Source organism: Globicephala melas, chromosome 11, assembly GCF_963455315.2.
Source record: "Globicephala melas chromosome 11, mGloMel1.2, whole genome shotgun sequence".
Lineage (NCBI taxonomy): Eukaryota > Metazoa > Chordata > Mammalia > Artiodactyla > Delphinidae > Globicephala > Globicephala melas.
In genome coordinates, this window is record NC_083324.2 from 51,940,426 (window position 1) to 51,967,262 (window position 26,837).

The 26,837-nt window shown below is 40.9% G+C and overlaps 1 protein-coding gene across 2 annotated transcripts in view; it reads left to right on the top strand.

Annotated features, from left to right (window-relative positions):
* CMTM6 (CKLF like MARVEL transmembrane domain containing 6) overlaps nt 1-26,837 on the top strand; it is a 73,115-nt gene that overhangs the window by 36,635 nt on the left and 9,643 nt on the right. For both annotated transcript variants that reach the window (XM_030830048.3, XM_070046676.1), the window contains one exon: nt 10,668-10,844. In XM_030830048.3, the coding sequence (XP_030685908.1) occupies nt 10,668-10,844 (177 nt within the window). The remainder of the gene's footprint in view (nt 1-10,667; nt 10,845-26,837) is intronic.

A 26,837-nucleotide genomic window follows, 5' to 3' on the forward strand; every position in this document is an offset into this window, starting at 1 on the left:
ATTCCACTGAATCTGTAGATTGCTTGGGGTAGTATAGTCATTTTCACAATGTTGATTCCTCCAATCCAAGACATGTTATATCTCTCCATCTGTTGGTATCACCTTTAATTTCTTTCATCAGTGTCTAATAGTTTTCTGCATACAGGTCTTTTGTCTCCTTAGGTAGGTTTATTCCTAGGTATTTTTTTCTTTTTGTTGTTTCCTTAATTTCTCTTTCTGATCTTTCATTCTTAGTGTATAGGGATGCAAGAGATTTCTGTGCATTAATTTTGTATCCTGCAACTTTACCAAATTCATTGATTAGGTCTAGTAGTTTTCTGGTAGCATCTTTTGGAGTCTTTGTGTGTAGTATCATGTCATCTGCAAACAGTGACAGCTTTATTTCTGTTCCGATTTGGATTCCTTATATTTCTTTTTCTTCTCTGACTGCCGTGGCTGAAACCTCCAAAACTATGTTGAATAATAGTGGTGGGAGTGGGCAACCTTGTCTTGTTGCTGATCTTAGTGGAAATGGTTTCAGTTGTTCACCATTCAGAATGATGTTGGCTGTAGTTTTGTCATATATGGCCTTTATTATGTTGAGGTAAGTTCCCTCTATGCCTACTTTCTGTAGTGTTTTTATCATAAATGGGGGTTGAATAATGTTACAAGCTTTTTCTGCATCTGTTGAGATTATCATATGGTGTTTCTCCTTTAGTTTGTTAATATGGTTTTTCACATTGATTGATTTGTGTATATTGAAGAATCCTTGCATTCCTGGGATAAACCCCATTTGATCATGGTGTATGATCTTTTTAATGTGCTGTTGGATTCTGTTTCCTAGTATTTTGTTGAGGATTTTTGCCTTTGTTTTCATCAGTGATGTTGGCCTGTACTTTTCTTTTTTTTTTTTGGCTGCATTGGGTTTTTGTTGCTGCCTGTGGGCTTTCTCTAGTCGTGGCAAGCAGGGGCTACTCTTCCTTGTGGTGCTCAGGCTTCTCATTGTGGTGGATTCTCTTATTGCAGAGCACGGGCTCTAGGCTCGTGGGCTTCAGTAGTTGTAGCATGTGGGCTCAGTAGTGGCTCGTGGGCTCAAGAGTTGTGGCTTACAGGCTCTAGAGCACAGGCTCAGTAGTTGTGGTGCATGGGCTTAGTTGCTCTGTGGCATGTGGGATCTTCCCAGTCTAGGGCTCAAACCCGTGTCAGCCGCATTGGCAATCGGATTCTTAACCACTGCGCCACCAGGGATGTCCCTGGCCTGTAGTTTTCTTTGTGACGTCTTTGTCTCGTTCTGGTGTCAGGGTGATGGTGGCCTCATAGAATGAGTTTGGGAGTGTTCCTCCCTCTGCTATATTTTGGAAGAGTTTGAGAAGGCTAGGTGTTAGCTCTTCTCTAAATGTTTGATAGAATTCACCTGTGAAGCCATCTGGTCCTGGGCTTTTGTTTGTTGGAAGATTTTTAATCACAGTTTCAATTTCAGTGCTTGTGACTGGTCTGTTTATATGTTCTGTTTCTTCCTGGTTCAGTCTTGGAAGGTTGTGCTTTTCTAAGAATTTGTCCATTTCTTCCAGGTTGTCCGTTTTATTGGCATATAGTTGCTTATAGTAATCTCTCATGATCCTTTGTATTTCTGCAGTGTCAATTGTTGCTTATCCTTTTTCATTTCTAATTCTATTGATTTGGGTCTTCTCCCTTTTTTCTTGATGAGTCTGGGTAATGGTTTATCAATTTTGTTTATCTTCTCTAAGAACCAGCTTTTAGTTTTGTTGATCTTTGCTATTGTTTCCTTCATTTCTTTTTCATTTATTTCTTATCTGATCTTTATGATTTCTTTCTTTCTGCTAATTTTGGGCTTTTTTGTTCTTCTTTCTTTAATTGCTTTAGGTGTAACTTTTGGTTGCTTGAGATATTTCTTGTTTCTTGAGGTAGGATTGTATTGCTGTAAACTCCCTCTTAGAACTACTTTTACTGCATCCCATAGGTTTTGGGTCATCGTGTTTTCATTGTCATTTGTTTCTAGGTATTTTTTAATTTCCTCTTTGATTTCTTCAGTGATAGCTTGGTTATTAAGTAGTGTATTGTTTAGCCTCCATGTGTTTTTTTTTTTTTTTTTTTTAGAGTTTTTCCTGTAATTGATATCTAGTCTCATAGCGTTGTGGTCGGAAAAGATACTTGATACGATTTCAATTTTCTTGAATTTACTGAGGCTTGATTTGTGACCCAAGATATGATCTATCCTGGAGAATGTTCCATGAGCACTTGGGAAGAAAGTGTATTCTGTTGTTTTTGGATGGAATGTCCTATAAATATGAATTAAGTCCATCTTGTTTAATGTATCATTTAAAGTTTGTGTTTTCTTATTTATTTTTATTTTGGATGATCTGTCCATTGGTGAAAGTGGGGTGTTAAAGTCCCCTACTATGATTGTGTTACTGTTTATTTCCCCTTTTATGGCTGTTAGCATTTGCCTTATGTATTGAGGTGCTCATCTGTTGGGTGCATAAATATTTAAAATTGTTGTATCTTTTTCTTGGATTGATCCCTTGATCATTATGTAGTGTCCATTTTGTCTCCTGTAATCGTCTTTATTTCAAAGTCTATTTCATCTGATATGAGAATTGCTACTCCAGCTTTCTTTTGATTTCCATTAGCATGATGTATCTTTTTCCATCCCCTCACTTTCAGTCTGAATGTGTCCCTACATCTGAAGTGGATCTCTTGTAGACAGCATGTTGGTGGGTCTTGTTTTTGTATCCATTCAGCCAGTCTGTGTCTTTTGGTGGGAGCATTTAATCCATTTACATTTAAGGTAATTATCGATATGTATTTTCCTATTACCATTTTCCTAATTGTTTGGGGTTTGTTATTGTAGGTCTTTTCCTTGTGTTTCCTGCCTAGAAAAGTTTTTTTAGCATTTGTTGTAAAGCTGGTTTGGTAGTGCTGAATTCTCTTAGCTTTTGCTTTTCTGTAAAGGTTTTAATTTCTCTGTCTAATCTGAGTGAGATCCTTGCTGGGTAGACTAATCTTGGTTGTAGGTTTTTCCCTTTCATCACTTTAAGTATGTCCTGCCACTCTCTTCTGGTTTGCAGAGTTTCTGCTGAAAGATCAGCTGTTAACGTTACGGGGTTCCCTTGTATGTTATTTGTTGTTTTTCCCTTGTGCTTTTAATATTTTTTCTTTATATTTAATTTTTGATAGTTTGATTAATATGTGGCTTGGCATGTTTCTCTTTGGATTTATACTGTATGGGACTCTCTGCACTTCCTGGACTTGAATTAACTTTTCCTTTCCCATGTTAGGGAAGTTTTCAACTATAATCTCTTCAAATACTTTCTCACTCCCTTTCTTTTTCTCTTCTTCTTCTGGGACCCCTGTAATTCCAGTGTTGGTGCGTTTACTGTTGTCCCAGAGGTCTCTAAGACTGTCCTCAATTCTTTTTTCTTTATTCTGCTCTGCAGTAGTTATTTCCAATATTTTGTCTTCCAGGTCACTTCTCCGTTCCTCTGCCTCAGTTTTTCTGCTGTGGATTCCTTCTAGAGACTTTTAAATTTCATTTATTGTGTTGTTCATCATTGTTTGTTTGCTCTTTAGTTGTTCTAGGTCTTTGTTAAACGTTTCTTATATTTTCTCCATTCTAGTTCCAAGATTTGAGATCATCTTCACTATCATTACTCTGAATTCTTTTTCAGGTAGACTGCCTATTTCCTCTTCAATTGTTTGGTCTGCTGGGTTTTTACCTTGCTCCTTCATCTGCTGTGTGTTTTTCTGTCTTCTCATTTTGCTTATCTTACTGTGTATGGGGTCTCCTTTTTGCAGGCTGCAGGATCCTAGTTCCCGTTGTTTTTGGTGTCTGCCTCCAGTGGCTAAGGTTGGTTCAGTGGGTTGTGTAGGCTTCCTGGTGGAGGGGACTAGTGCCTGTGTTCTGGTGGATGAGGCTGGATCTTGTCTTTCTGGTGGGCAGGACCGTGTCTGGTGGTGTGTTTGGGGGTGTCTGTGACCTTATTATGATTTTAGGCAGCCTCTCTGCTAATGGGTGGGGTTGTGTTCCTGTCTTGCTAGTTGTTTGGCATAGGGTGTCCAGCACTGTAGGTTGCTGGTTGTTGAGTGGAGCTGGGTCTTAGCGTTGAGATGGAGATCTCTGGGAGAGCTTTCGCTGTTTGATATTACATGGAGCCGGGAGGTCTCTGGTGGACCAGTGTCCTGAACTTGGCTGTCCCACCTCACAGGTACCGGCCTGACACCTGACCGGAGCACCAAGACCCTGTCAGCCACATGGATCAGAAGAAAAGGGAGGAAAAAAAGAAAGGAAGAAAGAAAAAATAAATAAAATAAAGTTACTAAAATTAAAAATAATTATTGTGCTTCCCTGGTGGCGCAGTGGTTGAGAGTCCGCCTGCCGATGCAGGGGACATGGGATCGTGCCCCTGTCCGGGAAGATCCCACATGCCACGTACTGGCTGGCCCGTGCGCATGGCCGCTGAAGCCTGTGCGTCTGGAGCCTGTGCTCTGCAATGGGAGAGGCCACAACAGTGAGAGGCCCGCATACTGCAAAAAAATGATAATAATAAATAAATTATTTAAAAAGTTAAAAAGCAGTAAAAAAACGAAAAAAAAAAAGAAAGAAGAGAGCAACCAGACCAAAAAAACAAATCCACCAATGATAACAAGTGCTAAAAACTATACTAAAAAAAAACAAAAACAAAAAACGGACTGGCAGATCCGTAGGACAAATGGTAAAAGCAAAGCTATTCAGAGAGAATCACACAAAGAAGCATACACGTACACACTCTCAAAAAGAGAAAAAGGAAAAAAATATATCTCAAAAAAAAAGGAGGAAGAGAGCTACCAAATCAGTAAACAAATCTACCAATGATAACAAACTCTAAACACTAAACTAAGGTAAACATAAAACCAGAAATAAATCCGATGCAGAAAGCAAACCTCAAGTCTACAGTTGCTCCCAAAGTCCACCGCCTCAATTTTGGGATGATTTGTTGTCTATTCAGGTATTCCAGAGATGTAGCGTACATTAAGTTGATTGTGGAGATTTAATCCGCTGCTCATGAGGCTGCTGGGAGAGGTTTCCCTTTCTCTTCTCTGTTCGCACAGCTCCTGGGGTTCAGCTTTAGATTTGGGCCCACCTCTGCGTGTAGGTCGCCTGAGGGCGTCTGTTCCCTACCAAGATGGGATGGGGTTAAAGTAGCAGCTGATTAGGGGGCTTTGGCTGTCTCAGGCCGGGGGGAAGGAGGGGTGTGGAATGTGGGGTGAGCCTGCAGCAGCAAGAGGCTGGCGTGACATTGCAACAGTCCCTGAGTTGCACGTGTGTTCTCCCAGGGAAGTTGTCCCTGAATCACAGGACCCCGGCAGTGGCGGGCTGCACAGGCTCCCGGGAGGGGAGGTGTGGAGAGTGACCTGTGCTTGCACACAGGCTTTTTGGTGGCTGCAGCAGCAGCCTTAACGTTTCATGCCCGTCTCTGGTGTCCGTGCTGATAGCCATGGCTCACGCCCATCTCTGGAGCTCCTTTAGGCAGTGCTCTGAATCCCCTCTCCTCGTGCACCCTTTTGGGAGGTCTGAGGTCTTCTGCCAGAGTTCAGTAGGTGTTCTGTAGGAGTTGTTCCGCATGTAGATGTATTTCTGATGTATTTGTGGGGAGGATGGTGATCTCCACATCTTACTCCTCTGCCATCTTGAAGGCCTCCCTCTAACTTATTTTTTAAATTGAGGTATAATTGACATGTAACAGTTTCAGATGTACAACATAATAATGTGATATTTGTATATATTGTGAAATGATCCCTTTATTTGGTATTAGAGACTGTACAGTGCTGTGGGAGATTTTAAAGGAAGGTTAGTAGCATCAGAGATGGGGAGTCAAGAGAAATTTTCATACTGAATATAGCTTGTCGTGTTAATTTCATGGCCTTTATCTGGGAATAGGAACTAGTAAATTCCAAACTTGATCTACTACCCCTTCATTCTCTAAGATGTCCATGCAGAACCCTCCTCTTGATACTGCTTTAGGGCTTAAGGTCAGTAAGAATGACTCCTTTAATAAGTTTGGAATAGGTCTTGTAATGACTTGTCACTGATTGCTTCTGGCCCAGCTGGATCCTGCCCTTTTCTTAGGGAGAGTAGATAAGCAGTCTGTGTCTCTACTACAGATAAGATTTTATTGTCTTATAGCCTGCACTGATGAGTGTTCCTCATAATCTCATTATTGTAGAGAAGAATGGTTCAAGATCAACTATTCTCACACCCCTATTAGAGTTTTAGGCTCATATCTTCTCATAGTTAATTGACTTTCATACACCTCAGGTGTATTTTGCAAATGTCTCATAGAGAAACTCCTAAAACTTGGACAAGATTTAACATAGAGTCAAGAATAAAGCAAATGGAATATTAAGACATTTGGTATCTTATTATACTGTAGACTTATAAAAACTCCTCTTGTAATTATAATTACAGGTGAAGAAGTACTTTTACACAATGACCTTTTGGGACTTGGCTTGATGTGTTGCTTTATCCTGTGGTGCGGTGACTGGGAACGCCTCGCCTAACATCTGTCTGATGTGAGGAAGTTGTTTGGGATATTCTGGACCATTTTATGCCTCATTAACTTACAGGAAATCACAGCAATAGGACCTATTTTCATCCTTACATGCATTCTTTTTCAGTTGTGGGAATATATGAATTTTGTATTGCCAACAGGAAGGGGGAAATCCCTTAGAGGTTTAGATGCCAATTTGGATTTGACTTTTTTTTTTTATTTTGAAATAATTATAGAATCACAGGAACTTGCAAGAACAAAATGTAAAGGGAGGTCCTTTGCATCCGTGTGTGTGTGTGTGTGTGTGTGTGTGTGTGTACCTCTATGCTCTTTTATCAAGTGTAGCTTCCTAAATCACTGCTGCAATCAAGAATCAGAACTTTTCCATCAGACTTCCCTGGTGGCGCAGTGGTTAAGAATCCACCTGCCAGTGCAGGGGACATGGGTTCAATTCCTGGTCCGGGAAGATCCCACATGCCGCAGAGCAACTAAGCCCGTGCACCACAGCTAGTGAGCCCGCGCACCTAGAGCCCATGCTTCGCAACGAGAAGCCACCGCAACGAGAAGCCTGCACACCGCAATGAAGAGTAACCCCTGCTCGCCGCCACTAGAGAAAACCCACACACGGCAACGAAGAAATATTGCAGCCAAAAAATAAATAAATAAATCAATAAAAATTAAAAAAGAAAAAACAAAACTGTTCCATCACCGTGTGGTTCCCTCGTGCCACCCCTTTATAGCCACACCTCTCCCCTCTCCCCTGGCCACCACTAATTAGTTCTCTATCTCTATAAGCTTTGTTATTATATAAATGGAGTCATGCAGTATGTAACCTTTGGAGATTGGATTTTTTTCACTTTGCATAGTTCTCTGGAGACTCATCCAGATTGTTGCATATACCAAGTTTGTTCCTTTTTATTGCTAAGTAGTATTCCATGGTATGGATTACCACAGTTTGTATAACCATTGAAGGACATCTGTAGTGTTTAGAGTTTGGGTCTCTGATGAGTAAAATGTTATGAACTTTCATGTATCAGTTTTTGCAGGAACGTAAGTTTTCATTTCTCTTGGTCATATACAGAATGTAGGAATGCAGTTGCTGGGTCATATGGCAGTTGCATGCTTAGTTTTTAAAGAAACTGCTAAACTGTTTTCCAGAGTGGCTGTACTATTGACCTCTGATTTGATGAAAGTGTTTCGTAGGATAAAATTTTGATTGCCTACTTAACGTATGTGTTGATTTTGGTAGCAGTTTTATTGCCATTAATATATCTGGTGGCTCCTGCTGGCCTGACTTGTGTGAGACGGCATTTCCCAAAAGGCTTTGACTTGGGTCATCAGTCATTTTGATGGTTTAATACCCAGAAGGAAATTCCCTTAGCTTCTACAAAACCCACACAAACTGCACAAGTGAATCTCTTCTCTCTCTTCCTTCCTATTTCTAGAGAAGAGTTAGCCTCACACGTTGAGCCCTGAATCTTGCCTTTAGAGATCCTCTTTTCTTTCTCTGTCTTTAGACATCTTACAGGTTTCTGTCTAAGCATTTAAACATGCTCAGTTCTCTCCTGTCTTGAAATTCCTTTCCCTTTGACCTCATCCACTACTACCCTTTATCTGGCCACTCAAAGCTGCACTGGGTGACTGGGCTGTCTCTATTGCACTGCCTTGTCCAGCCCTCACTTCCAGTGTACAGTATAGTAATCTAGGTTGCCTCCCTGAGCACACTGAAATGGTCCTGTTGATGTCACCAGCAACCCTGTAGCTCAGACTCATGTAAGCGTTTCAGTACTGTGAGTAGCATTCAGCACTCTTGATTACTTGCTCTGAGTAGAAATACTTTTTTCTTGATCGACTACCCCTTGGACTGCTGCTCCTAATTGTCCTTTGCTGTTGTCTCCCCCTCTGCTCATCCCTTAAATCTTGGGGTTCCTCACAGTTCTGCAGAGGGCCGACTTTCCTCATTCTGGGTAATCTCCTACATCTTAGTCTCCACCTCAGACCTGTCCCCTGAGCTCCAGACCCATATATCCTTTTGCCTCCTAGCCAGCTCCACCTAACTCTTCTGGAATTTATTCTCTTCCCAGCACCCTTGCCTCTTAAAAAGAAGAAGAAAAACTCTTCTTTCTTCAGTGAGGCACCAGTGTGTTAATACCACATCACACAACAGTGGGAGCGCTGTTAAAACCACCTGCATTTAATTGAGTTGCCAAATTAGCCAGAGATAACTGTTCTCCATTAAATACAAATGCATAAAAATTATACTTAAAAAAATTATTTATTTAGCTGCGCCGCGTCGTAGTTGTGGCACGTGGGATCTTCACTGCCACGTACGGGATCTTCATTGCAGCATGCAAACTCTTAGTTGCAGTATGGGGGATCTAGTTCCCTGACTAGGGATTGAACCCCGGCCCCCTGCATTGGGAGTGCAGTCTTAGCCACTGGACCACCAGGGAACTCCCCAAAATTATACTTTTTATGGCCAGTTAAATAACTGCAAGACTAAAATTGAATGTGAAAAGGAATTGTTTCTATGAAAATAAATTGAATGCTTTGGAAAGACGAAAAAAGCTACTAAAATACTTGCAGTGGAATTAAGTAAGAGCAAGGCAACTGTGAAAGGCTAGTAAAACTAGTCCGACTCTAGAAGGATTCTGTGCGCTGCTTCTCAGGTGTCCCAGATCTTGCTCCACTTCAAATAACATCAGTCTGGAAGTGGTAGTCATAAATGATGGAAGTGATTAATGCAGAAAACATGATGAGGAATTCCAGTCAGGTGCATTCTCAAAGAAAAGGCCCACTTCAAAAGACTGAATAAATAAATGTGCCTTTTGTTTTAAATGAAAATAAAATGGTTTAAGCATATATGTATTAACTTCTTTCCTATTCCATTTGTATTCATCCTGTCTGATGAGGGCTTCTACTGCATCTTCCAGTGATTTCACTCTTGTCCATTACTACTACCCTGCTCACTGTCTTTCCTCTGATTTCTGACATCAGCTTCCCCAACTGGGTGTCCAGCCCCAGTTTTGCCCTCCCCCACTGTCTCCCCCTCCCCGTCTCCAGCCCCACCCTGGCTCTCCTCCCCATCCCTTCTTTATATTGTAGCTATAAAGAACTACTAAAAGCATAAACCTGATCATGTTACCCCTTTGCTTTATACACTTATTTATTTATTATTATTTTAAAATTTATTTTTGGCTGCATTGGGTCTTCATTGCTGCATGCAGGCTTTCTCTAGTTGCGACGAGCGGGGGCTACTCTTCGTTGCAGTGCGCGGGCTTCTCATTGCAGTGACTTCTCTTTGTTGCAGAGCACGGGCTCTAGGCGCGCGGGCGTCAGTACTTGTGGCACGTGGGCACACTCGTTGTGGCTCGCGGGCTCCAGAGCACAGGCTCAGTAGTTGTGGCGCTCAGGCTTAGTTGCTCCATGGCATGTGGGATCTTCCCAGACCAGGGCTCAAACCCATGTCTCTTGCATTGGCAGGCGGATTCTTAACCACTGCGCCACCAGGGAAGTCCCTACCTCTTTGCTTTAAAAACGCTTAAAATCCAGATTCCTTAAACTAGTAAAAGGAGGCATTTAGATCTGGCCTCTGCTTATTACCTCTCTGGTCTCATTTCATGATTTCAGTGCTGCCATCCCCTCCCCTCTGACATGTTAGCCATGTTGACTCAACTCACTTTCACAGTTGAGTGGGGCTTGTGGGATATCTGTGTGTGGTTGGCGTGGGAAGGTACCGAGCTCTCTCACTTCTAGGTCTTTCTGTGCACTGCTTCTCTGCCTGGAACTTTTTCCCCTATCTTTCACCCCACAACTGACTCTACTGTCCTTCTGGTCTCAGCTTTCCTTCAGGAAGCCTTTCCCAACCTCCAGATTGAGTGCTTTTTCTGTGTGCTTTTATAACAACACCCCGGATTTCTCGTATTCTAGCATTTAGCACACAGTAGGTAGTTAATTATCTGTGTACCTATATTCCCTTCAAGGCAACTGGAGTGTAAATTATGTGTAGATCAGGTTCATTCAGTAATCTTGTTTGCCGAGTCTCCACTTGATAAATATTTGAGTGAACAGGTGGTGTTTTCTGAATACTGTAGGTTTCCCTGAAAAACACTTAAGCAAAATGTTTTGTTTCTTTTGTAGGTGCTGTCTCTGTTGGCCTTTATCTGTGAGGAAGTTGTGTCACAATGTACTTTGTGTGGAGGCCTTTACTTTTTCGAATTTGTAAGCTGCAGTGCCTTTCTGCTGAGTCTCCTTATGCTGATTGTGTACTGCACTCCAGTTTATGACAAAGTTGATCCCGCAAAAGTCAAGTCATCGGTAAGCATGAAAAAATATAATCCCTATAACAAGAATTTATATATTTTTGGATCTTGTGTAGTTGTATTATTCACAGTAGTAATGCTTTCATAACTCAGTAACAGGAAAAGACTCTATCCATTGTTCCAGCTCTGCCTCTAAGCAACTCAGTTTTTCCCTGCCAGATGGTATGGTAGAGGGGGAAGGTGAAATTAGAATGAGAGTGACAGACACTGCTGATAATTTACAGTTATTGGTGGTTTAATCTAATTCACATGAGGTATTTTGTAAAAACTAGGATTTTGTCACTTTTGATTTCTCACATTTCAGACTGTCACTCACTAGTTCTGCAGTTATTCACTGTGTGCCTGTTGTAGGCCAGGTGTTATGCCGGACGTAAGAGATGGAGTAATGAACTAATGGTGATATATTGATATTTCTAAAGCCTCTAAACAAAAGAGCATGTAATTCTACCTATTTTGTTTTGATTTTATTTTATGAAAGAAAGTTCTCTATAAGTGAATTTAGAAGGTATTTGTTAAATTCATTGTGCAAAAATTTCCCTTTTAATAAAAGTCTATGTGAGAATTTTATACTCACAAAATTAGAGATGTATAACTTTCTAAAGACTTAGTCTGCTGACCCTCTTTTTATTTGAGTATAATATGGATTTTTGAGATAACAGATGAGATAATTTATATAGTTACTGCATTTAAGAAAGAAAGAATTGAGCAGTTTACTTCTTCAATAGCATTCAAGTTATCAGGAGTGGTTTATGAGGAATTGTAACTATCAGGGTTGCTTTATGAAAGAATTCACAGTTTTGAGGGAAGAGATCAAAATTAAGGTAAATTTTAACTATTAAAAAAAGAGAGGGACTTTCCTGGTGGCACAGTGGTTAACAATCCGCCTACAAACACTTCTCCTCGGCCAATTGGCAAAAAAAGTGGCCCACAACATCCAGAGTCCCATTGTTGCTGTAGAAATAGAAGCCCAGAGAGAGCTACAGGGTGAAAGTGAAAGGGAGATCAATCAAGAAAAAATGTACAAAGAAGACAGGAGATAAACAGAAAACAGGAGGAAGAGGGTTTTTTCTTGAGGAAAAAAACAGAAAAAAGAGAGAAATAACAGATGGAGCCCTATGGCTGACAGGATCTTGGTGCTCAGGCCGGGTGTCAGGCCTGTTCCTCTGAGGTGAGAGAGCCAACTTCAGGACACTGGTCCACCAGAGACCTCCCGGCTCCACGTAATATCAAACGGCGAAAGCTCTCCCAGAGATCTCCATCTCAACGCTAAGACCCAGCTCCACTCAACAACCAGCAACCTACAGTGCTGGACACCCTATGCCAAACAACTAGCAAGACAGGAACACAACCCCACCCATTAGCAGAGAGGCTGCCTAAAATCATAATAAGGTCACAGACACCCCCAAACACACCACCAGACACGGTCCTGCCCACCAGAAAGACAAGATCCAGCCTCATCCACCAGAACACAGGCACTAGTCCCCTCCACCAGGAAGCCTACACAACCCACTGAACCAACCTTAGCCACTGGAGGCAGACACCAAAAACAACGGGAACTACATACTGCAGCCTGTGAAAAGGAGACCCCAAACACAGTAAGTTAGGCAAAATGATAAGCAGAGAAACACACAGCAGATGAAGGAGCAAGGTAAAAACCCAGCAGACCAAACAATTGAAGAGGAAATAGGCAGTCTACCTGAAAAAGAATTCAGAGTAATGATAGTGAAGATGATCCCAAATCTTGGAACTAGAATGGAGAAAATATAAGAAACGTTTAACAAGGACCTAGTAGAACTAAAGAGCAAAGAAACAATGATGAACAACACAAAAAATGAAATTAAAACTTCTCTAGAAGGAATCCCATAGTAGAATGACTGAGACAGAAGAATGGATAAGTGACCTGGAAGATAAATTATTGGAATAACTACTGCAGAGCAGAATAAAGAAAAAAGAATGAAAAGAATTGAGGACAGTCTTAGAGACCTACGAGATAACAGTAAACGCACCAACATTGGAATTATAGGGGTCCCAGAAGAGGAAGAGAAAAAGAAAGGGACTGAGAAAATATGTGAAGAGATTATAGTTGAAAACTTCCCTAATATGGGAAAGGAAATAGTTAATAAAGTCCAGGAAGCGTAGAGATTCCCATACAGGATAAATCCAATGAGAAACACACCAAGACACATATTAATCAAACTATCAAAAATTAAATACACAGAAAAAATACTAAAAGCAGCGAGGGAAAAATAACATACAAGGGAATCCCCATAAGGTTAACAGCTGATCTTTCGGCAGAAACTCTGCAAGCCAGAAGGGAATGGCAGGACATATTTAAAGTGATGAAAGGGAAAAACCTACAACCAAGATTAGTCTACCCAGCAAGGATCTCACTCAGATTAGACAGAGAAATTAAAACCTTGACAGAGAAGCGAAAGCTAAGAGAATTCAGCACTACCAAACCAGCTTTACAACAAATTCTAAAGGAACTTCTCTAGGCAGGAAACACAAGAGAAGGAAAAGACCTACAATAACAAACCCTAAACAATTAAGAAAATGGTAATAGGAACATACATATTGATAACTACCTTAAATATAAAGGATTAAATGCTCCCATGAAAAGACATACACTGGCTGAATGCATACATAAACAAGACCCATCTATATGCTGTCTACAAGAGACCCACTTCAGACCTTGGGACACATACAGACTGAAAGTGAGGGGATGGAAAAAGATACATCATGCAAATGGAAATCAAAAGAAAGCTGAAGTAGCAATTCTCATATCAGACGAAATAGACTTTAAAATAAAGACTATTATAGGAGACAAAGAAGGACACCAAGGGATCAATCCAAGAAGAAGATATAACAATTGTAAATATTTATGCACCCAACATAGGAGCACCTCAAAACATAAGGCAAATGCTAACAGCCATAAAAGGGGAAATCGACAGTAATACAATCATAGTAGGGGACTTTAACACCCCACTTTCACCAATGGACAGATCATCCAAAATGAAAATAAATAAGGAAACACAAGCTTTAAATGATACATTAAACAAGATGGACTTTATTGACATTTATAGGACATTCCATCCAAAAACAACAGAATACACATTTCTCTCAAGTGCTCATGGAACATTTTCCAGGATAGATCATATCTTGGGTCACCAGTCAAGCCTCGATAAATTTAAGAAAATTGAAATCATATCAAGTATCTTTTCCGACCACAATGCTCTATTAGATATCAATTACAGGAAAAACTCTGTTAAAAATACAAGCACGTGGAGGCTAAACAGTACACTACTTAATAACCAAGATATCACTGAAGAAATCAAAGAGGAAATCAAAAAATACCTAGAAACAAATGACAATGAAAACACGACGCCCCAAAACCTATGGGATGCAACAAAAGCAGTTCTAAGAGGGAACTTCATAGCAATACAATCCTACCTCAAGAAACAAGAAACATCTCAAACAACCTAACCTTACACCTAAAGCAATTAAAGAAAGAAGAACAAAAGAGCCCCAAAGTAGCAGAAAGAAAGAAATCATAAAGATCAGATCAGAAATAAACGAAAAAGAAATGAAGGAAATGATAGCAAAGATCAATAAAACTAAAAGCTGGTTCTTTGAGAAGATAAACAAAATTGATGAACCATTAGCCAGACTCATCAAGAAAAAAAGGGAGAAGACTCAAATCAATAGAATTAGAAATGAAAAAGAAGTAACAACTGACACTGCAGAAACACAAAGGTCCATGAGAGATTACTACAAGCAACTATATGCCAATACAGACAACCTGGAAGAAATGGACAAATTCTTAGAAAAGCACAACCTTCCGAGACTGAACCTGGAAAAAATAGAAAATACAAACAGACCAGTCACAAGCACTGAAATTGAAACTGTGATTAAAAATCTTCCAACAAACAAAAGCCCAGGACCAGATGGCTTCACAAGCGAATTCTATCAAACATTTAGAGAAGAGCTAACACCTAGCCTTCTCACACTCTTCCAAAATATAGCAGAGGGGGGAACACTCCCAAACTTATTCTACGAGGCCACCATCACCCTGATACCAAAACCAGACAAAGATGTCACAAAGAAAGAAAACTACAGGCCAATATCACTGATTAACGTAGATGCAAAACTCCTCAACAAAATACTAGGAAACAGAATCCAACAGCACATTGAAAGGATCATACACCATGATCAAGTGGGAACGCGAGGATTCTTCAATATACGCAAACCAATCAATGTGATACACCATGTTACCAAATTAAAGGAGAGCCATCATATTATCATCTCAATAGATGCAGAAAAAGCTTTTGACAAAATTCAACCCCCATTTATGATAAAAACCCTCCAGAAGTAGGCATAGAGGGAACTTACCTCTACATAATAAAGGCCATATATGACAAAGCCACAGCCAGCATCATCCTCAACGGTGAACAACTGAAACCATTTCCACTAAGATCAGGAACAAGACAAGGTTGTGCACTCTCACCATTATTATTTATTTATTTATTTTAAAAAATTTATTTATTTATTTGTGGCTGAATTAGGTCTTTGTTCTTGCACGCGGGCTTTCTCTAATTGCGGCAAGTGGGGTCTACTCTTCGTTGCGGTGCGCGGGCTTCTCATTGCGGGGGCTTCTCTTGTTGCAGAGCATGGGCTTTAGGCATGCGGGTTTTAGTAGTTGTGGCTCGCGGGCTCAGTAGTTGTGGCTCACAGGCTCTAGAGCGCAGGCTCACTAGTTGTGGTGCACGGGCTCACAGGCTTAGTAGCTCCACGGCATGTGGGATCTTCCTGGACCAGGGCTCGAACCCGTGTCCCCTGCATTGGCAGGCAGATTCTTAACCACTGCGCGACCAGGGAAGCCCCTCACCACTATTATTCAACATAGTTTTGGAAGTTTTAGCCACGGCAGTCAGAGAAGAAAAAGAAATAAAAGGAATTCAAATCGGAAAAGAAGTAAAGCTGTCACTCTTTGCAGATGACGTGATGCTATCCATAGAGAATCCTAAAGTATCTACCAGAAAACTGCTAGAGCTAATCAATGAATTTGGTAAAGTAGCAGGATACAAAATTAATGCACAGAAATCTCTTGCATTCCTATACACTAAGAACGAAAGATCAGAAGGAGAAATTAAGGAAACACTCCCATTTACCATTGCAACAAAAAGAATAAAATACCTAGGAATAAACCTGCCTAAGGAGACAAAAGACCTGTATGCAGAAAACTATAAGACACTGATGAAAGAAATTAAAGGTGATACAAACAGATTGAGAGATATACCGTGTTCTTGGATTGGAGGAATCAACTTTGTGGAAATGACTATACTACCCCAAGCAATCTACAGATTCAGTGGAATCCCTATCAAACTACCAATGGCATTTTTCACAGAAGTAGAACAGAAAATTTCACAATTTGTATGGCAACACAAGAGACCCTGAGTAGCCAAAGCAATCTTCAGAAAGAAAAATGGAGGTAGAGGAATCAGGCTCCCTGCCTTCAGGCTATACTATAAGGCTATAGTAATCAAGACAGTATGGTACTGACACAAAAACAGAAATACAGATCAATGGAACAGGATAGAAAGCCCAGAGATAAACCCATGCACATATGGTCACCTTATTTTTGATAAAGGAGGCAAGACTATACAGTGGAGAAAAGACAGCCTCTTCAGTAAGTGCTGCTGGGAAAACTGGACAGCTACATTTAAAAGAATGAAATTAGAACACTCCCTAACACCATACACAAAAATAAACTCAAAATGGATTAGAGACCTAAATGTAAGACTGGAAACTATAAAACTTCTAGAGGAAAACATAGAAAAAACACTCCCTGACATAAATCACAGCAAGATCGTTTTTGACCCACCTCCTAGAGAAATGGAAATAAAAACAAAAATAAACAAATGGGACCTAATGAAACTTCAAAGCTTTTGCACAGCAAAGGAAACCATAAACAAGATGAAAAGACAGCCCTCAGAATGGGAGAAAATACTTGCAAATGTAGCAACTGACAAAGAATTAATCTCCAAAATTTACAAGCAGTTCATGCAGCTCAATATCAAGAAAACAACCCAATCCAAAAATGGGCAGAAGACCTAAATAGACATTTCTCCTAAGAAGATATACAGATTGCCAACAAACACATGAAAGTATGCTGAACATCACTAACCATTAGAGAAATGCAAATCAAAACTACAATGAGGTTTCACCTCACACCAGTCTGAATGGCCATCATCAAAAAAATCTACAAGCAGTAAATCCTGGAGAGGGTGTGGAGAAAAGGGAACCCCCTTGCACTGTTGGTGGGAATATAAATTGATACAGCCACTATGGAGAACAGTATGGGGGTTCCTTAAAAAACTAAAAATTGAACTACCATACGACCCAGCAAATCCCACTACTGGGCATATACCCTGAGAAAACCATAATTCAAAAAGAGTCATGTACCACAATGTTCACTGCAGCTCTATTTACAATAGCCAGGACATGGAAGCAACCTAAGTGTCCATCAACAGATGAATGGATAAAGAAGATGTGACACATACATACAATGGAATATTACTCAGCCATAAAAAGAAATGAAATTGAGTTATTTGTAGTGAGGTGGATGGACCTAGCATGTGTCATACAGAATGAAGTCAGTCAGAAAGAGAAAAACAAATACCGTATGCTAACACATGTGTATGGAATCTAAAGAAAAAAAGATGGTCATGAAGAACCTAGGGGTAGGAAAGGAATAAAGACGCAGATGTAGAGAATGGACTTGAGGACATGGGGAGGGGGAAGGGTAAGCTGGGACGAAGTGAGAGAGAGGCATGGACTTATATATACTACCAAAATACATAGCTAGTGGGAAGCAGCCTCATAGCACAGAGGGATCAGCTTGGTGCTTTGTGACCACCTATAGGGGTGGGATAGGGAGGGTCGGAGGGAGATGCAACACGAAGGAGATATGGGGATATATTTATATGTATAGCTGATTCACTTTGTTATAAAGCAGAGACTAACACACCATTGTAAAGCAATTATACTCCAATAAAGATGTTAAAAAAATAAAAAACAAAAACAATCCGCCTACCAGTGTAGGGGACACGGGTTCAATCCCTGGTCTGGCAAGATTCCCACATGCCACGAAGCAGCTAAGCCCGCGTGCCACAACTACTCAGCTCTGTGCTCTAGAGCCCGTGAGCCACAACTACGAAGCCCGCACGCCTAGAGCCCATCCTCCACAACAAGAGAAGCCACTGCAATGAGAAGCCTCTGCACCACAGTGAAGAGTAGCCCCTGCTTGCTGCAACTAGAGAAAGCCCGTGTGCAGCAACAAAGACCCAGTGCAACAGAAATAGAGAGAGAACTGGATAAATACAAAGCAGTAAGATTTTATTGTTTTAAATTAATGAGAACCAAGCGTTGGGTCCTATATTGATCATACACCTAAGATTTACTTTTTTCTGTATACTCTTTTGTACCTCTTAAGTTTTGTACCATAAGAATCTATTGCCTTCTTTCACTTATTTATTTTTTTGCATTTAAAAAATTTTATTGAAATATAGTTAATATACAGTGTTGTGTTAATTTCTGCTGTACAGCAAAGTGATTCAGTTATACATATATATATCCTTTTTCACTATGGTTTATCACAGATATTGAGTATAGTTCCCTGTGCTACACAGTAGGGCCTTGCTGTTTATCCATCCTGTATATACTAGTTTGCATCCGCTAATCCCAAACTGTCAATCCTTCCCTTTCCCACCCTCCCTCCCCTTTGGCAACCACAAGTCTGTTCTCTAAGTCCACGAGTCTGTTTGTTTAGTAAATAAGTTCATTTGTGTTGTATTTTAGATTCCACATATAAGTGATATCATATGGTATTTGTCTTTCTCTGTCTAACCTACTTCACTTAGATGGACCTAGAGGTCATCATACTATGTTGCTGCAAATGGTGTGATTTCATTTTTTATGGCTGAGTAATATTCCATTGTGTGTATGTATTTGTGTGTGTGTATACACACACACACACACATATATACACCACATTTTCTTTATCCAGTCATTTGTTGATGGACATTTAGGTAGTTTCCATGTCTTGGCTTTTGGAAATAGTGCTGCTGTGAATATTGGGGTGCATGTATATTTTTGAATTACAGTTTTGTCTGGGTATATTCCCAGGAGTGGAATTGCTGGATCATATGGTGACTCTATTTTTAGTTTTTTGAGGAGCCTCCATACTGTTTTGCATAGTGGCTATACCAATTTACATTCCCACCAGCAGTGTAAGAGGGTTCCCTTTTTTTCACACCTACTCCAACATTTATTATTTGTAGACTTTTTAATGATGGTTATTTTGACCATTGTGAGGTGGTGTACCTCATTGTAGTTTCGATTTGCGTTTCTCTAATAATTAGCGATGATGAGCATGTTTTCTTGTGCCTATTGGCCATCTGTATATCTTCTTTGCAGAAATGTCTATTTAGGTCTTCTGACCATTTTTTAATTGGGCTTTTTTTGTTATTGAGTTGTTTGAGTTGTTTGTATATTTTGGAAATTAAGCCCTTGTCAGTCGCATCATTTGCAGATATTTTCTCCCAGTCCGTAGGTATAGTCTTTTCGTTTTGTTTATGGTTTCCTTTGCTTTACAAAAGCTTATAAGTTTGATTAGGTCCCATATGTTTATTTTTGCTTTTATTTCTATTGCCTTGGGTGACTGGTATGATTGGTACAACTTATGTCAGAGAATGTTTTGTCTATGTTCAAGGAGTTTTATGGTGTCATGTCTCATATTTAAGTCTTTAAGCCATTTTGGATTTATTTTTGTGTATGGTGTGATGGTGTGTTCTAACTTCATTGATTTGCATGTGGCTGTCCAACTTTTCCAATACCACTTGCTAAAGAGAGTGTCTTTTCCCCATTGTATATTCTTGCCTCCTTTGTTGAAGATTAATTGTCCATAGGTGTTTGGGTTTATTTCTGGGCTCTCCACTCTGTTCCATTGATCCACATGTTTTGGGGCCAAAACCATGCTGTTTTTTTAATTTTTAAAAAATTTATTTATTTATTTATTTATGGCTCTTGTTGGGTCTTAACTGCTGCGCGCTGGCTTTCTCTGGTTGCTGCAAGCGGGAGCTACTCTTCATTGTGGTGGCTTCTCTTGTTGTGGAGCACGGGCTCTAGGCACGTGGGCTTCAGTAGTTGTGGCACATGGACTCAGTAGTTGTGGCTCATGGGCTCTAGAGCACAGGCTCAGTAGTTGTGGCTTAGTTGCTCCGTGGCATGTGGGATCTTCCCAGACCAGGGCTTGAACCTGTGTCCCCTGCATTGGCAGGCGGACTCTTAACCACTGCACCACCAGGGAAGCCCAACCATGCTGTTTTGATTATTGTAGCTTTGTAGTATTGTCTGACGTCTAGGGGGATTATACCTCCTGCTTTGTTCTTTTTCCTAAGGATTGCTTTGGCAATTCTGGGTCTTTTATGGTTCCATATAAATTTTAGGATTATTTGTCCTAGTTCTGTGAAAAATGTCATGGATAATTTTATAGCGATTGCATTAAATCTGTAGATTGCTTTGGGTAGCATGGCCATTTTAACAGTATTCTCCCAATCCAAGAGCATGGGATATCTTTCCATTTCCTTGAATCCTCTTTAATTTCCTTTATTAATGTTTTATAGTTCTCAGCATGTAAGTGTGTCACTTCCTTAGTCAGGTTTATTCCTAGGGGTTTTTTGTTGTTGTTGTTGGTAGTGGTGCTATTTTAAAAGGTATTGTTTTTTTACATTCCCTGTCTGATATTTCATTGTTAGTGTAAAGAAACGCAACTGTTTTCTAAATACTAATCTTGTATCCTGCCTACTTTGCTGAATTCATGTATTAGATCTAGTAGTTTTTGTGTGGAGTCCTTAGGGTTTTCTATGTTTAGTATCATGTCATCTACATATAGTGAAAATTTTACCTCTTTCCTTCCAATTTGGATACCTTTTATTTATTTTTCTTGTCTGATTGCTGTGGCTAGGACTTCCCAATACCGTGTTGAATAGAAGTGGTGAGAATGGGCATCCTTATTCCAGATGTTAGCAGGAAGACTTTCAGCTTTTCACTGTTGGGTATTATATTGGCTGTGGGTTTGTCATAAACAGCTTTCATTATGATGAGATATGTTCCTGTATATCCACTTTGGTAAGAGTTTTTATCATGAATGGATGTTGAATTTTGTCAAATGCTTTTTCTCATCTATTGAGATGATCATGTTATTTTTTCTCTTTTTTTTAATTGATTTATTTTATTTATTTTTGGCTATATTATAAAGCCTACTGCACGTGGGCTTTCTCTAGTTGCAGTGAGTGGAGGCTACCCTTAGTTGTGGTGCACGGGCTTCTCATTGTGGTGGCTTCTCTTGTTGTGGAGCACAGGCTCTAGGAGCATGGGCTTCAGTAATTGTAGCATGAGGGCTCAGTAGTTGTGGCTCTTGGGCTCTAGAGCACAGGCCCAGTAGTTGTGTCACATGGGCTTAGTTGCCCTGTGGCATGTGGGATCTTCCCGGACCAGGGCTTGAACCCGTGTCCCCTGCGTTGGCAGGCGGATTCTTAACCACTGCGCCTCCAGGGAAGCCCGACCATGTGGTTTTTGACTTTTGTTAATGTGTATTACATTGATATGCATATGTTGAACCATCCTTGTGAACTTGGGATGAATCCCACTTGGTCATGGTGTATGATCTTTTTTATGTGTTGTTGGATTCAGTTTGCTAATATTTTGTTGATAATTTTTGCCTCTATATTTATCAAAGATATTGGCCTGTAATTTTCTTTCTTGGTGGTATCTTTGTTTGATTTTGGTATCAGAGTGATGGTGTCTTCATAGAATGTCTTTGCGAGTGTTCCCTCATCTTCAGTCTTTTGGAAGAGTTTGAGAAGAATTGGTAGAAGTTCTTCTTTGTATGTTTGGTAGAATTTGCCTGTGAAGTCATCTGGTCCTGGACTTCTGTTTGTAGGGAGTTTTGGTTTCTTTTTTTTGATCACACCATGCAGCATATGGGATCTTAGTTCCCTGACCAGGGATCAAGCTCTTGCCCCTTGCATTGGAAGCATGGAGTCTTAACCACTGGACAGCCAGGGAAGTCCCTGTAGGGAGTTTTTTTGGTTTGATTTTTTTTTTTTTTTTACTATAGATTCTGTTTCACTTCTGGTGATTGGTCTGTTCAAATTATTTCTTCTTGATTCAATTTTGGTGGGCTGTATGTTTCTAGAAAGTTGTCCATTTCTTCTAGATTGTCAAATATGTTGGCATATAATTGTTCATAGTATTCTCTTACGTTTTTTTTTTGTATTTCTGCAGTATCAGTTGTGATTTTTCCCCTTTCATTTCTTATTTTGCTTATTTGGGTCTTGTCTCTTTTCTTCTTGGTGCACCTGGCCAGAGGCTTATCAATTCTGTTTACCCTTTTAAAGAACCAACTCTTGGTTTTATTGATTTTTTTTCCTATTTTTTTAATCTCTATTTTATTTATTTCCTCTCTGATCATTATTATCTCCTTTCTTCTGCTGACTTTAGGTTTTGTTTGTTCTTCTTTTTCTGATTATTTTAGGTGGTGGGTTAAGTTACTTGAGATTTTTCTTGTTTCCTAAAGAAGGCCTGTGTCACTATGAACTTCCTTCTAAGAACTGCTTTTGTTGCATCCCATAGATTTTGTTTATCTTTTTTGGCTGCGCTACATAACTTGTGGGATCTTACTTCCCTGATCAGGGATTGAACCCGGACCCTCAGCAGTGAGAGCATGGAGTCCTAATCACTGGACCACCAGGGAATTTCCCCATAGATTTTGTATGGTTGTGTTTTCATTGTCATTTGCCTCGAGGTATTTTTTAATTTCTTCTTTGATTTCACCATTGACCCATTGGTTATTTTAGGAGCACGTTGTTTAGTCTCCATGTAATTGGTTTTTTTCTTGTTTCTTTTTCTGTTGTTGATTTCTGGTTTCATGCTGTTGTGGTCAGAAATGATGCTTGAAATAATTCCTATACCCTTAAATTTGTTGAGGCTTGTTTTGTGCCCTAGTATGTGGTCAATCCTAGAGAACGTTCCATGTGCGCTTGAAAAGAATATGTATTCTGCTTTTTGGGCGTGTAATGTCCTGAAAATATCAACTAAGTCTGTTCTGTTGTATCACTTAGGATCTCTGTTGCCTTATTGATTTTCTGTGTAGAAGATCTGTCCATTGATGTGAGTGGGGTGTTAAAATCTACTATTACTGTACTCCTGTCAGTTTCTCCCTTTATGTGTGTGTTTGTTTTATGTATTTGGGTGCTCCTATATTGGGTACATACATGTTGACAAGTGTAATATCCTCTCCTTGTGTTGATCCTGTTATTATATAGTGTTCTTTATCTTTCTTTATAGCCTTTGTTTTAAAGTCTATTTTGTCTGATAGGAGTATTGCGACCCCCACTTGTCGTTTTTGTTTGCATGAAACATCTTTTTCCAACTCCTCACTCTAAATCTATATGTGGCCTTTGTCCTAAAGTGGGTCTTTTTTGTTTTTTTAATTATTTATTTATTTTTTGGGGCTGTGTTAGGTCTTCGTTGTTGTGCATGGGCTTTCTCTAGTTGCGGCAAGCGGGGGCTACTCTTTGTTGCGGTGCGTGGGCTCATTGCAGTGGCTTCTTTGGTTGCGGAGCACAGGCTCTAGGTACGTGGGCTTCAGTTGTTGTAGCACACAGGCTCAGTAGTTGTGGCTTGCAGGCTCTAGAGTGTAGGCTCAGTAGTTGTGGCACACAGGCTTAGTTGCTTCGCAGCATCTGGGATCTTCCTGGACCAGGGCTTGAACCCGGGTCCCCTGCATTGGCAGGCGGATTCTTAACCACTGCACCACCAGGGAAGTCCCTAAAGTTGGTCTCTTGTAGGTAGCATAGTGTATGTAGGCTCGTTTCATCCAGTCTGCCACTCTGTGTCTTTTGATTGGAGCATTTAGTCCATTGACATTTAAAGTAATTATTGATAGATATGTATTTATTGCCATTTTAAACCTTGTTTTCCCGTTGATTTTATATATCTTCTTTGTCCCTTTTTGTTTTTCCTTTTGTGGTTTGAAGACTTTCTTTGGTATTATGCTTATGTTCTCTTCTTTTTGGTGTTTGTGAACCTATTGTGTGTTTTTGATTTGTGGTTGCCCTGTTTTTCAAGTATATTAACCCTTCCCACTTGCTTTAGACTGATAATCATATGGGTTCGAACACATTCTAGGAAATTACATTTTCTTACTCTCCTCCCCCACATTTGATGATTTTGATGTCTTCTTTTACATCTTCATGTTCTTCCTTTTGCTGTTCATTGTGGTTATCATCACTTCCACAGAAATTTTTGATTGTCTTTTTTTAAATCTATATATGAGCTTACTTAAGTGATTTACTTTCTGATTAGGATTTTCTCTTTTCTATAGATTTTTCTTTTCTATTTAGAGAAGACCTTTCAATATTTCCCTTAGGATGGGTTTGGTATTGCTGTATTCTTTTAGTTTTTGCTTGTCTGAGAAATTCTTCATCTCTCCTTCTATTCTAAATGATAATCTTGCTGGGTAGAGTATCCTAGGTTGCAGATTTTTCCCTCTCAGGACTTTGAATGTATCTTGCCACTTCCTTCTGGCCTGCAACATTTCTTTGTTTTTTTTCCATAGGCACCTTTTTTGGGGGGGGGTGGGGGAGGCTACATTGGGTCTTCGTTGTGGCCTGTGGGATCTTCATTGTGGCATGCAGGATCTTCTTTTGTTGTAGTGTGTGGGCTCTTCGTTGCAGTGCATGGGCTTCTCTCTAGTTGTGGTGTGCGAGTTTTCTCTCTCTAGTTGAGGTGCATGGGCTCAGTAGTTGTGGTGCATAGGCTTAGTTGCCCCACAGCATGTGGGATCTTAGTTCCCCGACCAGGGATCGAACCTGTGTCTCCTGCATTGGAAGGCAGATTCTTTACCATTGGACCACCAGGGAAGTCCCTGGCCTGCAACATTTCTGTAGAGATATATGTCTTGGTGTAGGTCTGTTTGGGTTTATCTTGTTCTGGACTCTCTGTGCTTCCTGTACCGGGATATCTGCTATCTTCTCTAGGTTTGGGAAGTTTTCAGCCATCACATCTTCAATTCCCTTTTCTCTTTCTTCTCCTTCTAGGATCCCAGTTATGCATAGATTGGCATGCTTTGTATTATCCCACAGGTCTCTTATGTTGCTTTCATTTTGTTTTTTCATTTGCCTTTCTGTCTGCTGTTCTGATTGGGTGATTTCCATTATTCTATCTTCCAGGTCACTTGTTCTTCTGCATTATTCGTTCTACTATTCATTGCCTTTAGCTCAACTTTCAGTGAATGAGTTCTCTAATTTTTCTTGGTTCCTTTTTATAGTAATCTGCATTTCTATCAATACTCCTTAACTTCTTCAGTGTTTTCATTATCTCCTTTTTGAACCTGATGTCTATTAGACTGAAGAGGTCTGATTTGTTGTTTGTTCTTTCAGGGGAATTCTCTTGATCTTTTAATTGGGAATGGTTCCTCTGCTTTTTCATTTTACTTATATTTCTCTTTATGAGTTGAGGACAAACAATTATCTACTGTGGTTTGGAGGGCTGTTTTTATGTGGGGGTGTTCCTGTGTAGCCTTTGTGGGTTTGATATTCTTTGGTGTGAGGGCTGTTTTTAGCTTGGATGCCTGCCACCTCTTTCCTCGGTGTATGCTAGCTGTTATTATCCCCTTGCTAGGTGTGACTGGTGTTGTGGTGACCAGAACCTGCACTGGATATTGAGTGGGGCCTCCTCCTTGCTCTGTGGTTTTCACTGCTCTATCAGAGGCTGGGTTTGTTCCCTAGCTGTTGGAGTAGAAGCCCCCAGATGCATTTCTGAGTGATGGTGCATGGTAGGTGGGATTGGCGTGCTCCCATTGGGAGAGGAGCCACTGACTATTTCTCTGCTAGATCTGTTCACATGTGAGTGTGCTCACCTGTCACCCGTTGTGCAGGCTCACAAAGTACACTGCTGCTGGCACTGCCCTTGCCCCTGTCTCAACCTTGGGAATGCCATCAGTCAGCCCTGGTGTCCCCCTGGCCTTGTTTTCACGAGGCCACCAACGCAGATCCACTGAAGTCAGGTTCCAGGACTATAGTAGTTGTGCACCTGGACCCACTATGGGGGCTATAGAGGCAGCTCAGACCCTGGCCCAGCCCAGTCCCCACATGCATGTGCCCACAAAGCCCACAGCTGCTAAGGCCAGATCTGTCCAAGCCATGGGAGGACCCGTTGTCCCTCGGATGTCCTGCAGGTGCTGAACTTACACGGCTGGCAGTGGAGGTGTAAGTCTGAGGCTTGCACAGCTGCAGGGAGAGATTTCAGCCCTACCTCCTAAGTCTCGTGGCCGCTGGGGTCCAGCTGTGGTTTCAGCTCTGCCTCTGTGTGTGGGCAACCCACTGGCGTTTGCTCCCGGAGCCCGCCAAGGCAGCGGCTGGTTTGCCGGAGCCTGTCAAGGCAGGAGCCCCCAAGGCGGTGGCTGGGGTGCGCTCGCCTGGAGCCTGCCAAGGTGGGGGCTGGCACGTGAGAAAGAGGCTGCTATGGCGGCCTCCATTGCCTCCTCATACGCCACTTAACGATGGCGCTTCACTTCTGTGACGGGCCTGGGCTTCTTCCGCAAACATCCCCAGTTGCGACCACACCACATTCCAGCCCCTTCAGGCTGTTTCCACACAGCCAACAGCAGCCCTCTCCCTGTTCTGTCCTCTAAACCCTGAGTTTCAGTACCCAGCCCCTTCCCCTACCAGCAGATGTGCATCTCAGGCTGGAATGCGCAGGGCGGTGGCACGGCTGTCTGTGCAGGTCTCTGTTTGTTCTGCCTGCCACAGACCTGAAGCTCCCTTTCTGTCCTGGTTGATCTCCCTGCCAGTGAGGGGGTATCCCACGGTGTGGGAACCTTTCCTTTTTCCAGCTCCCTCCCATGGCCGCAGATCCCGTCCTG